The sequence below is a fragment of the Mesocricetus auratus genome, unplaced genomic scaffold (assembly GCF_017639785.1).
Source record: "Mesocricetus auratus isolate SY011 unplaced genomic scaffold, BCM_Maur_2.0 Super-Scaffold_100015, whole genome shotgun sequence".
In the NCBI taxonomy this organism is placed as follows: Eukaryota; Metazoa; Chordata; class Mammalia; order Rodentia; family Cricetidae; genus Mesocricetus; species Mesocricetus auratus.
The window spans coordinates 45,870,880-45,884,904 of NW_024429198.1; the positions used below are offsets into that span (position 1 = coordinate 45,870,880).

Below are 14,025 nucleotides of genomic sequence, written 5' to 3' on the forward strand. Positions count from 1 at the left end.
TTGCTTTTGTTCCATTTCTCGCATTTTGTGCTTTGTTTCTTCTTCCATTTTTTTCATTTTTTGCTGTGTTTTTTCTATCATTTCTTGCATTTTTTGCTTTGTTTCTTCTTCCATTTCCTGCCTTTTTTGGTATGTTTCTTCTTCCATTTCTTGCATTTTTTGCTTCGTTTCTTCTTCCATTTCCTGCCTTTTTTGGTTTGTTTTTTCTTCCAATTCTTGCATTTTTTGGTTTGTTTTTTTCTTCCATTTCTTGAATTTTTGGTTTGTTTTTTCTTCCATTTCTTTGAGGGATTTTCCTATATCCTCTTTTAGGGCCTCTATCATTTTCATGAAAGTGCTTTTAAGGTCGTTCTCTTCTGCTTCGTTTGCATTGGAATGTTGGGGTCTTGCTGGCATGGAGTCTCTAGAATCTGACGGTGTCATATTTGTTTTTCTGTTGCTGAGTGTGTTTTTGTATTGTGTCTTTCCCATCTCTTCTTCTAGTGGGTACAGAAAGAGCCCCTTACTGGTCTGGGGACCAGAGTTCCCTTTTGGTGGGTGCTAGCAAGTCCAATAATCTGGTGGTTCTTCTATTCCTTGTCCAAGTGCTGGTCCCGTGGGTGGGGAAGAAGAACAGGAATCTGGGGCGCTTAGCCTCCTACCTGGTCTCCCTGGCTCCTCTGGTTTCCTGGTCTTCTTGGTGGGAGAGAAGATCTGGAGTCTGGGGTGCTTGGCTCCCGTCGGGATTGGGAGCTCTGTGCAGTTCTCAGGCGATCTGCAGGGCACTGGAACACAGGCCGGGAAGCTGGCCTGTTTACCTGATGCTGCTGGAGGAACAGCTGCTTCCCTGGACTCCCAGCCTCCTCTCCTTTCCTGGTCTGGTTGGTGGGAGAGAAGACCTGTAGTCTGTGGTGCTTGGCTCCTGCCGGGATTGGGAGCTCTGTGCAGTTCCCAGGTGATCTGCAGGTACTGGAACACAGGCCGGGAAGCCGGCCTGTTTACCTGATGCTGCCGGAGGAACAGCTGCTTCCCTCGTGTCTTTATTTCTTAAGCTAATTTATTTATTGGGCTATTTGATTTCTTTGTATGTTTTAGATATTAATACTCTATCAAATACCTATTCAGTAAAGATTTTCTCCCATTCTGTAGGTTGTGTGCTTACCTGTTAACTCTCTTCTTTTTCTGTGCAGAAACCTTTTAATTTCATGAGGCCCCATTGGTCAGGTGTTTCTATTATTTTCTGAGTGTCTCCCTACATTTTCCTCTAATGGTTTCAGAATTTTAAGTCTTAAGAATTTGATTCATTTTAAATTCATTTTCTAGAGGGTGAGAGGTAGGGATCTACTTTCATTCTTTTATTTGTGGATATATTAGTTTTCTTAGCACTATTTGTTGAAGAGGTTGCATTTTCTGCAGTGTTTTATTTTTGTTGTCTTTTAGTTTTTTTTTAAATCAGTTGTCTTATTTTTACACTAAGATTTACGTTTAAAATACTTTCTAGTAATTTTACAGATATTGCAGTGTATTTAAGAAATATATGCTGTTTTGGAAACAGTATTACTCCTATTTTCTTCCAACTGAAGCTAAAAAACAGACCCTTAATGTTGACTTATATTAAGTAAGAAAGAACAGTAGTATATGACATTAGGCCCTGTCTTAACTAAACCAGATGGGATTTAGTATTACAGGGTGATATCTGCATTTTTTATGTTCATAGGTATGTGGTCAACCTATATTGAAGTTTTGGTTTTATGACTTTTTCACTACAAAATTCTGTCTTGTATTTAACTTCTTGGTGTATCTGGGATAATTATTAGAAGTTGTATAGTGTTTAAAACACCAGAGGGCACCAGAGATTCAGGTTTCATCTAGAATAAGGTAATGCTATTTCATGTCTGTATTATTACTGCTGAATCTCATACTCAGTTTTTTGATATTGCAAGGGTAATCAAGTTCTCTGCTATATTTTAAATGTGTTTAAATATATGCATCCTGTTTTGTGTATTGTGTGTTGTGTTGTTGATACAATATTTAATCATTTCCGGGTAGTGATTTTTTTTTTTAAAGAGAGAAAACAATGTTTGTGGGATAAACCAAGCTCTCTCATCTTGGAGTTAGTAAGGCGCAGGGAAAACACATTCATGTTAGCTAAGCTCACTTTAGATTAGGTACGGTATTAAAATCCAACTAAAAGATGGAAGCTAGATTGCTGACATGCCACAGGGCTCTGCACATTAGTGACTTGGAGATGAGACCATGAAGTCTTTTTAAAGCTGTTAAATACCATTCTGTACAGAATAATTTCTACAGTTGTCATACATTTCCTTTTGAGTGGGTGGATATATTATGCATATAGCAATTAAAAGAACAAATAGTAAGTAGCAGCTAATACCATCATCAAATCAGGTATTTGCAGCATTCAGCAGAAATGACTAGGGAATGCCTGATAAAACAACAATGCTAAAGAGTAACCAATTGGGAGTCCTAGGCAGAACAGAGAGTTCTGTCCTTGAATGAGCTTCCAGCTTCTCATTCTACTGCAGGAATTTTTATAACATTGGATAACAAATTATAACTGCCATTAAAAAATAGTTTACCTTCCAGCTGTTCTCAGGGGTACAATGTTTTTAATGCCTTAGCTGTTGTTGTGTTTCTTCCTGTTATAGATGGAGGGAGTCAGTCTGCCCCAGCAAAGGATCTTGAGGACACTGGTGGCAAACCTGCCTGAGTCTGAGATTAGGGGTTCTGTCCTACTTTCAGAAAGCAAATGCAGATAGCACATGGCAATTTATTAATATAATTTATATTGCAGATATAGTTTATCATAGTCAATGATGTTCGGGAAAAATTATTTTTGTGCTAAAGCACATAACCAACTGATGAAAAACCTTAATGGTGAGCACACCATGAACAAAGGTTAAAGCTCTGTGGGCTGGAGTTAGGTTTATTGGTCATGCATATCCTTTTGTCAGGCCTATCCTTGAGAAAGATCAAAGATGATGATAATGCTGTTGTGATTCATGCTACAAATTTCTTAGCAGAACTAATCTAATTGAGAAGGTAGGAAAAGGCTAATGGATACTTTTAAAACTGCCTTAACATTTGCTAGTATCATATAGATCAGCAATTCCAAGAGTTACCTAAGAAACTTGCTGAATTTTTGATTCCAGGCTTATCCAGAATGAAACATCTGGAGACTAGAAATGACTAGAATCTGTTTTTAAAAACTTTTAGGTATGCCTGATACTCACCACAGTTTAATAAGTACCTACTGCTCTCAAAACTTGAAGGAAATAATTTTGAAACATAATCTCTCAGGTTGTTGCAAGGTGTTGGTGTTATATTATTAGCAATTTTCACTGTGTAACAATAGACACTTCTAAAGTGATAGAGGTGAAACACCTGGAATCTCACAAGACTGACTGTGGCTTGCCTGTGTCATCTCAGGGTTAGTGGCCACTCACTCTTTATCCTTGAGCACATTTACTTACATTAAATAAAGAGAAAGGAAAGGGGCAGTAAAAGGGCTTGGTTTTTTTGTTTGTTGGTTGGTTTGTTTGTTTGTTTTCCGAGACAGGGTTTCTCTGTGGCTTTGGAGCCCCAGATCTCTGCCTGCTTCTGCCTCCTGAGTGCTGGGATTAAAGGCATGCGCTAGTTAAAAGGTTCTTAATGAGGAGTACAAACTGTTTTGTTAACCCTTGACCTTGGGGACATACCTGTCTAAAAGTCAGGGTGATAGAGCACTCTGCTGTATGTTACAGTGATGTGATTTTCTCAAGACAGTTTCTTGTGCTTATGTTTGAATTGCAAGCACTTTTTATCATATACTGTTGAACTTAAATGTACAAATGACAGACAAACTGCAGTTATGCTGACTGGAGGATTTAGCATTTTAATGAAAATAAATAATGTTTTTCCAATAATAAGGTTTGGCTTTTAAGCAAAATTAAAAATTTGGAAAATGATTGTGTACCATCATAAAATTGACAACTTGTTAGTACTTACATATTGTAACAGATTGTAACAGTTGTTGGAGTTCATCTAAGTGCGTGTTACCAAAGGACGTGAAAGTAAGAGACTCAAAATGTATTCTAGGGAGGTTTATGAAAAGAGGAGAGCAATGATTCTACTCTTTTTACTCATTATTTTAAAATTGTATATTGCTTACATTTCAAGTTACTTATTTTTAACATGATAGACATTATTTTATCCTTAAAATTATATACATGCTTAGTTCCAAATACAGTTTTAACTTTTAATATGGCTTTCATTCAGGAACCTGATACAGGTATGAAAAACTTCACCTTTGTTTTTCAGAGGGGGCAACTAATGGGTAGAGATGGGAAGAGTCATCTTACAATTTTTGGGCAGAGTCTAAAAACCTTGGTGTCTCTAGCTCTAGCACCAGTACTCTATGTTTTTATAGCTTGGTAAATTTCCATGTTTGGTTCATATCATGAAGGTATGCTTTTTAAGGACTAAAACCGGGTCGATAATGAGGTCGCTCAGCTGGGAAAGTGCTTTCCATGGAAGCCTGATGGCCTGAGTTTACTCACAGGAGCACTGGTAATGGTAGAAGGAAGAAATGACTCCACAGAGTTGTTCTTTGACCTCATGTGTGGCTCCCGTCTCTGTCTCTGTCTCTCTCCCCTTCTCTCTGTCTTGTTTCTCTCTCTCTCTCTCTCTCTCTCTCTCTCTCTCTCTCTCTCTCTCTCTCTCTCTCTCTCTCTCTCTCTCACACACACACACACACACACACGCACAAATTTTAGACATTAGTCTTTAAAAATCTCAACATCTTTTAACTAAAACCCCCTTAGATTTCTGGTTTTTATTAAATCAAATAGAAACCCTGAGTGCTGTATATTATGTTTTTGATTATGTGACCTTCATTTTAAATATATTTTCTAGCTGATCCTAAAAATAGTAGTTGGCTAGAGAGAATGCTCTGTAAGAGTACTTGTTCCTGCAGAGGACTTGAGTTCAGTTCCCAGTATTTGATAAGGGCTACAGCTCCAATTCCAGAAGAACCCCCCCTCTCTCTTGTGACCTCCACAGGCACTAGACACACATGTGGTATACATACAAATATATATGCAGGCAAAAATACTCATACACATATAATAAATTAAAGAAAACATTAAATTTTGAGGAATACTTCTGTATGTTAATTTCAAATTAATTTAAATATAAATATACATAGAGAAATGAACAAGTTTATGTGTTTATAAACCTGTTATAGTTGAGGAGAGTGACTATTGGGGGAAAGAACTTGGAAGTCCACCTTCCCAGGCAAGATGCTGAGTGGCTGAAACTAGGTATGTACCATGATACCTAGCTTATTTTGTTGGCAGTTAGAAAGATTATTTGACTAATGTATAAAGCATTTTACACACCACTTTGCATAAAACTCAAAAGGTTGTATAACAGGGAAAGCAAGACCCATTCATGCTCTTTTCCCACTGTCTGCAGGGCAAACCCAGAGCCTATTCCTGTGTCTTTCTGTAGTCTTTTTTTCTGTTTCCTTTTCCTCTCATTTTTAACATTTTTTTGCTATAGTGTACTTCGCCTGTTAAATAGTCAAAGTATTCTGAACTGTTTGCAGGAAACTAAGCTAACCTTAATAGTAGGAAAATTTAAGGAAGTAGACATTGAGAAGTATTTAACTTTATCAAAAACAAACCAATTAGAGGAGTTTCAGAAGACAGAATACATGACAAGTGAGTGGTACCTAATTTGTGTGATGTGCTACTCCACAGACACTTGAAGGTTTTTCTAATAAAGTACTAAATTTTCTTTTCTTGGTATCTTTTAAAATAATAGACCATATAACATAATACCTTCACTAGAAGACCCTGTATTACACTCAGACTTTGCTCAGTGGCTTCCACTTTTTACCTTTAAAACGAAATAAAACCAAATCAGGATCACTAACATTCTTGTACATGATAGCCTTGGGCTTGTCCTTGTCTTTCTTGCTTTTTTTGACTGTGCTTCTGCCAGTGTTGCCTTTGCCTGCCTCCTGTCTGCCCCTTTCCTTGAGGAACTTCTGAAGGCCTGAGTACTTTTTACTGGTGCACCTTTTCTCTTTTCAGTGGAAGGCCTCCCTTGCTCCTGTGGCAATGCCCACTCTTAGCTATACCAGAAGGAATTGTGGTTAGGTTGGCACAAGCTGGGCAAAAAGCTGCTCTTCTAACTAAATTCTAGTGCTGTATTTTGAACTTGTAATATGTAGGCCTGGAACTGATTTCTAGAGCCCGTTTGAGTTCCCAGTAGGAGCTATGCAGGAACTCTAATAGAAAAGCAAGATACTATTTACATGGGTCTGCAAACATCTCACTTATAAGCATTCAGTCCTAATTGTTTCTACGTAATAGCTTTTATTTATTTTTAAAGATTCATTTATTTTTATTTTTTTATATGAGTATTTTGCCTGCATCTAAGTCAGTGTAACACATACATACAGCATTCACTGAGGTGTCCAAATCCCTGGAACTTGATGAGAGGCAGTTGTAAGCTGCCACGTGAGTGCTGGTAACCACACCTAGGTCCTTTTCAAGAACAGCAAGTTCTCTTAACCATAGAGCCATCTCTCCAGGTGCATAAACTTTTTAATTTGTTTATAATTTTTAATCTTTAAAAATTATAATACATCATTACCTCCTTTCCTTTTTCCAGACCTTCCCACGTATACCCCCCAACCTTATACCCTCTCAAAATAATGGACACCTTTTCTTTGTTATTATACACATATGCACACATGCCTAAATGTATAAATACAACCTGATCAGTCTATATAATGTTACCTGTGTGGGTTATGATCTCAGTGCTTATCCCAGCTGCCCCCAGTTCACCCGTCCACTTCGAGGGAGATCCAGTCACTCCCCTTGAGCTTTCCTTGTTATTTAGCCTCTCTGGGTCTATGGATTGCAGCATGGTTGTCCTTTACAGCTTATTAATGTCCACATATGAGTGAGTACATATGTTTTTCTTTTTCTGGATCTGGGTTACCTCACTTGGGATGATTTTTTTCTAGCTCTATCGTTGCCTGCACGTTTCGGGATGTCATGTCATGGTTTTCGTTTGTTTTGTTTTGTTTTTAACTGCTGAGTAAAAAAAAAAACTACATTGTGTAAACGTATATTTTCTTTATCCATTCTTCTGTCGAGGGACACCTGGATTATTTCAGTTTCTGGTTATTATGAATAAAGCTTCTATGAACGTAGTTAAGCAAGTATCCTTGTAGTGTGTTGCTTTACTCTTTTGTCTTTTTGAGGGGCCCACCACCCAGCTCCCAAATAAATCATGCACGGAAGCTTATTCTTATTTATGAATGCTCATCCTTAGCTTGTCTTGTCTAGCTAGCTTTTCATATTTTAAATTATCCTGATTTCCTTTCCCCTCTGGCTTTTATCTTTCTCTTCTGTAAATCTTTCCTTCTTACCCTATGACTGGCTGGGTGGCTGGCCACTGACATCCTTCTCTCCTTGTTCTCTCGTTCTCTTCTCTTTTTCATTTCTCCTTCTATATCCTCTGTCTGCCAGCCCCACCTATCCTTGCTCCTGCCTCACTATAGGCCACCATTCAGCTCTTTATTAGACATAGATGTTTTAGACAGCAAAGAATCACAGCTTCACCGAGTTAAATAAATGTAGTATAAACAAAAGTCACACACCTTAAGATAACATTCTGCTACATGTCCTTGTGATAGGATGGGGTGTCCTTTGGGTTTCTGCCTAAGAGTGTTATATACAGCTGGTTCTTGAGGTAGATTAATTATATATTACATCTGTAAGTGTAGGCCCATGCTAGCTAGGATGTGGAACAAGGGGAACACTCCTTCATTGAAAATCAATATGGTGGTTCTTCAGAAAATTGTAACTTGATCTATGTTACACCTTTATGGAAACTGTTAGTTTCAATATATACATATATTGTATAATGTTCAAATCAGACTAATGTATTCAATATTAATCGATTGGCATTTCTTTTTGGTGAAAATATTCAAGATCCATGTGGTTTTGTTTTGTTTTGCAGCATGTAGTCATTATGTTTTCTGTAGTCACTTTACCATACAGTAGAACAGTGAAACCCATTACTCCTACTCTTAATTTAGTACCCAGGGATGCTAGGCTGTTTTGAAGTATTTTACTTAGGCCTTTTTAAAAGAATATTTTAAACTTAGAATCTGATCCTTGTTTAGGTAATTATTTTTGCCATTCTTATGTTTTGTGTTTAAATATTTAAATCTGGACATTCCACTTGATTTATGTCAGTTGGAAGTTGACTTTTAGAGCCATTGAGAACTTTGCAACATTTAGTAGATGGAATCTGTTTTTCTTATTATGAATGTGTCATTAGTAGTTTCAGATATTAATTGTTCTTTCTTTCTCTTAGTACAGACACACCTTTAGATGTTGAGCTGTTAGTGGGGGCATGATGGTAGTGCTGTTGTTCTTTCTCTAACTTTAAGCTACGTGTCTGGCACCTTTCTCTCGCTCACTTTTCTGTATTTGAGCATTTTTTTCTTCCTCATGTTTTATGTTCTGCGTTTCAAAAGTATACACCAAGAACCTTCATTTCTTGAGTGTTTGATAATTATAATTTATTCTCTTACAAATGTGTCATCATTGGGGTGATATATAATTTAAATCTATTTGACACTGACTCCTGTGTTGTGCCATTTGCCCATCTTTTTATGAAATACGTTTTACAATAATAATCACTTTGTATAATTATTATGTGAATCATGATCAGTAACTAGACTGTTATTATATATGGTGAAAAGGAGTCTCAGAGGGAATTCATTATATTTCTTCTCATAGATACATATCCTCTTGTTGGTACTATAGATAAATAGCAATTCTATGAGATTAATTTTACGGGTGTAAAACAAGAAACCCAAACCTATTTCATGTTTGTTTTTGTGTGTACGTATGTGAATATGTTTAGTTTTATTTATATTTTAAACATAGGCCCTTTGTAGCCAGTTGCTTGAGTGTGTTTTAGTATATTCATTTGGTACAGTGGAAGTATGCAAAAATATGAATCATAAAAACAAAATTAATTTAAAATTTTGATTTCAGAATAACTGACATGATTTTTTATGATTGATTGCTTCTGCTGCTATTAAGTGGAATAGTGGAGTGCACAGGGGAAATCTTGAGGGGTTTTTAACAATCCTGGATGAAATCAGAGTCCGTTTTCATTTCCTTCTATTTCATAGTAGAGGATTTGTGGATGACTGGAGTAAGTCCAGTCCCTCTTGGTGTGTCTCACCAGAGAGGAAAAGATAAGCTCTGGAACACACAGCAGGTTCTGATTTCTCTTCCAGGAATCTTTCTCTTCTGCTTAGTGATGCCAGTTTAATTTTAAAAGCTTAAGGAGAAAGATATCATTCTTCATTTCATTTCATTGAATAGATTCAATAAAATATTATTTATGAGAAAGATCTGTTTTTGTTTTTTCTATGAAGGCTGACCTTGAACTTACTGTGAAGCCCTTTAACTCCTGTTTCTCCTGCCTCCTTTCCAAATAGTGGGATTATAGTGATCACTGCCATACTTGGCTAAGATGTATGTTTCTTTGCACCCTTAAACCATGTACACTCTCTCTCTCTCTCTCTCTCTCTCTCTCTCTCTCTCTCTCTCTCTCTCTCTCTCTCTCTCTCTCTCTCTCTCTCTCAAAAAAAAACTAACTTTTTGTCCCTGTAGAAGTGAAGATGACATCAATGATGTGACTTGCATGGCAGAGGTCAACCTTGATGAAGAAAACGCCCGCATCTTAGCAACACATTCTGAATTTGTTGGCACACTCATTCAGTCATGTAAAGAAGAACCATTTCTTTTCATTGGAGCTCTACAAAAGAGAATTTTAGACATTGGTAAGTATAGAATCATGATTATTGACCTGATAGAAATGTTTGTTGAAGAGAAATGTTTTCTGAAGACGTGGCCAAACTCTAAGGATTAGATAAGGCTCTAGAAATATTCTGAGATTTCCTGAGTATTACAGAATGAAACATTTTATTTTATAAATCATTACTTCAACTTTTTGTTTCTGGGATTGATAATAGAGGTTAATGCTTTTTCCATTTTTTATGATTGAATAATAGAGATACATATTTTGCACAAAGACTTAATGTGTGCTGGTTTTTTAAAAATCTTGTTCCTTGTTGGTCATTGATAATGTGTATATACAAATGAAAGTTTACATTAAATGCTGTATTTGTAAATTATAGGAATACCGAATAAGAGTCAATCTCCCTTTCCTTGTATCAACCTTAATTTCACTCTTATTGTAGAAGAAAGTTGAGCTAGAATATTAAGATTTTTCTCTAGTTACTGGGTAGTTTTTAGGTGGCTCCGGTGAATTTAAAAAAATGGGAGAGAATATACTCTTATTATTTGGAGCCTGATTTCAATATCATGTAAAAGACTATAAGACCCCATATTAAATGCAATGAGATTGATTTGATATTTTGTATGTATTATATCATATCATATTTGTCCTATTTCACAATTAATAAATGAGTATTTTATCTATGATATGTTGAACATTTTTATTTTGTAATTTAAATTAAGGCCATGTTATCCTTTTGTGAGCAATTATAATTAGTAATAGTTTTTCCTGGCTAGGTTTTTGTCAGCTAGACAGAAGCTAGATTATCTGGGAAGAGAAATCTCTATTGAGAAAATGCTGTCTTCAGTTTGCCTATAATGTCATATTATCCAGAGCACTGGCTGAATCCTTTTTCCCTTCCACATTTTTTATCCAGTTTGATTTAAATCTTTATTAAATGATATATATTTAAATTAAATAATATTTTAATTCTGGGTATATGTGGTAGTGTGGGAATGGCTACAGTGATCAGAGGTGTAGAGTCCCCCGTCCCCCCATCCCCCCCGGAACTAGAGTCATGGTGATTGCGAGCTTTACAGTATGGGTGTTAGGAACCCCATCTGCATCCTCTGCAAGTGCAGTGTGTGTTCCTAACCACTGAGCCATTTTTGATCCCTGTATGATCATTTTCTTAAGGTTTGATGGCAGCTTAAGATAGTAATCAGCAACTTTTTCCACATGGGCTCTGCTCTTCCAAGTGGAAAGCAAACCTGAACCACATATGGTTAAAAGAGCAGGATTGTGTCTTATTGGGCTCTGGCTTCTATAACAAAATACCATAGCCTTGAAGGCTTCAGTGACACATACTTTTTGTCACAGTTCTGGAGTAGGGATGTCAGATCTGGATGCTCATCAGGATTTCTGGCCAGGGCCTCCTTGGTGGTCTTTCACAGCTCTTTATGTTGTACCCGCATGTAATCTATTCTGACCTTATTCATTACAATAATTATTCCCAAAGGGCTACACTCCAGTTGTCATAACCAAGTCACGGACCGAGTTTCTGCATGCGTTTTGGGGGAGAAACAAACTTCTAATCCATTATTTGGATTCTTATAAAAATCAGTGCTTAGAAAGAGATGAATTTTGACCTATTGGCTATAGTTTGGCAAACCTGGTTTAGCAGAATTTGAGAAGCTCTTTCTGTTTTCAGTTATTAATGATGAAGCACAAACAATGTAATTCAAAACATAAACTGTAAAAATTTTCTAATAATAAAGGAAACAGCCAATAATGAATGTTTCATTATTTCTAGAGGTGTTTTCTACTTAGAATACAATTCCTGCATACAGAATAGTTACCAACTGAGGGCATTCCTAAAACTAGAAATTATACATTTTCTAAAAGAATTTTCTAGACATAATATTTTTCCTGTGTGCAGGTTAGATTAAATGCCAATATTCTTCATCTTTCCTCTAAATTAAATTGCAGGCATTCGATAAAGTCAATAGTAAGTAGGCAAGCACTAACTAGCTCTCCTTAATTAATGTTGGATTTGTTTTAAAGTATTAAATGTGGAATTAATCTATGATTTTTAACTTATGCTTTAAAATTTGTTGCTTAATGAAGATATGTTTGGACATTTGCTGTTGCATATACTCAGGAATTATTAACACTTGTTCATTTCTAATACTTCAAATGTATTACAGATTTTAACAATACCAATTACTATTTTTTATCTGTTTTGCTGAAAATCAATTCCAGAGCCTTCTATAAGAGTATCAACTTTTAAAAAGATAACTTCTGCTTCATAAGTACATGCTATTTTCAAATTCTCTTTCCCCAAGAAATAATTTTAAATGCTGATTTTCTTTAATTTAATCTTGAAATAAGTTGACTTCCCCTGCCTACCCTATGCTTAGTTGTGATTTATATTTATTTTTTAAGTTTATGTGTGTGCATGTATCTATCTGCATGTGAGTGCTGGCTGATGCACATGGAGGTGGCTGGAGTTGCAGGTTGTGAGTCACCGTCAGGTGAACGAGGAATTAAATTCAGGTCCTGGAAGAGCAGTGAGCAAGATTTTAGTTCTTAAACCATCTCTCTAACCCATGTTCAGTTATAATTTTAACCATTTGATTGTTTAGAAAATTTACTCTTGCATAGAAGGTCCAACTAAATGTTTATGCTGAGTGTTTAAAAGTAGTTGTGACTTTGTGTAGTGGGTTTTTCTTTTCCCTTTGTTTCAGTCTGAAAATGAAAATAAGGTGAATTTTGCCACAAAGTAATGAATTACATTTTGAAAGCTTAGTTTAAAAGAAGTTGTATAATTTTAAATATTCTCCCTTTTAAATTAAAATTTATTTTGTGGTAATGTCAAAGTATATTTAAGTTGTAATTAAAGTATGTTTTTTCTGTAGCCTTTGATGGTAATGAGTATGTATTATATGAATTAGCATATGAAAATCAAACAATATTTTAAAATTACTGTGAAGATATATAAGAGTGAGTGTGTGTGTGTGCGCGTGCGTGCACGTGTGCACGCGCCTGCGGAAATGGCTCAGTAGATAAAATACTTGCCTCGAAAGTACGAGGAGTGGATTCTTAGCACTCCACACCACATGAACACACACATACCAAAACCCACAGCAGCCTTTAAAAATGCTTTTACCTTAATTTTCTTAACGGCCTGTATCTTTAGGTTTGCTTATCTGTTGATGTAGGCAGTTCTATTGTCCTTAAGAAACACAGTGTGAATACTGATAGGATTGCTTGTAAATCAGCTACTGTTCTTGTTTGTCGTTCAAATTCTTTTCCTAAAACTTTCTTCCTCATTACAACCTGGATACAACAATTTGTTTATAAAAGAAGCAAGTTATTGAAATTGATGGTGAAATGATGAGGTTTTGAGCATATTTCAACTTGTAATTTAATAGGTTAATTTATAAAAATATGAGTAGTGGAAAATATAATTGGTAACAGACAAAAAGAATATAGGTATGTTTTATAGACAAGGAATGAAAAGATTTATAATTTCAGTTCACTGAAATAAATGTCATGAATTGTTAACAGTGTTAAACAAGGTAAAATGTGACTTTCCATTTTTTTTAATTACTAAAATTAACAGAATATAACACTAATTTCTGCAGTTACCATTTTCCTCCCTGAACACTAAACTTGATTTGTGTTCTTATTAACTTTGTCCTATAAATGACCTTGCAAGGAGAATGATTCTAGAGGCTAAGGGAAACAATGTCTATATTTTCTGAGGCTCCGGGCTAGGTTTTATTAATGTAATGTCTAAGATCTTTGAAGTTGTGACTTTACCAGGAAAACCATAATCTCCAAACCTTTATTCATAATGGGTATGACTTCCAGGGGGAACTGAATACCTGCTGTGCTAATTATTTCAATTATAAGCCACTACTAAAACATGTAATGGATTTTCTCTGCCTATACAGGTAAAAAGCATGACATTACAGAACTTAACTCTGATGCTGTGAACTTGATCTCCCATGCAACACAGGAGAGATTACGAGGCCTTCTAGAGAAACTGACTACAATTGCTCAGCATCGAATGACTGTTTACAAGGTAAAGGAAATAATAAGGAAGTACAGACTGTCATCTCCTGAGCAATGTTAAATGTAGTTTCATGGATAAGGGTTCATACCTGGATGTATTTTTAGAAGAATGATTGAGACTTATAT

At 35.8% G+C, this 14,025-nt stretch overlaps 1 protein-coding gene across 2 annotated transcripts in view; it reads left to right on the forward strand.

Annotated features, from left to right (window-relative positions):
• Window positions 1-14,025, forward strand: part of Taf4b (TATA-box binding protein associated factor 4b) — a 119,477-nt gene that overhangs the window by 44,501 nt on the left and 60,951 nt on the right. For both annotated transcript variants that reach the window (XM_040757866.1, XM_040757867.1), the window contains exons 10-11: window positions 9,693-9,862; window positions 13,779-13,909. In XM_040757866.1, the coding sequence (XP_040613800.1) occupies window positions 9,693-9,862; window positions 13,779-13,909 (301 nt within the window). The remainder of the gene's footprint in view (window positions 1-9,692; window positions 9,863-13,778; window positions 13,910-14,025) is intronic.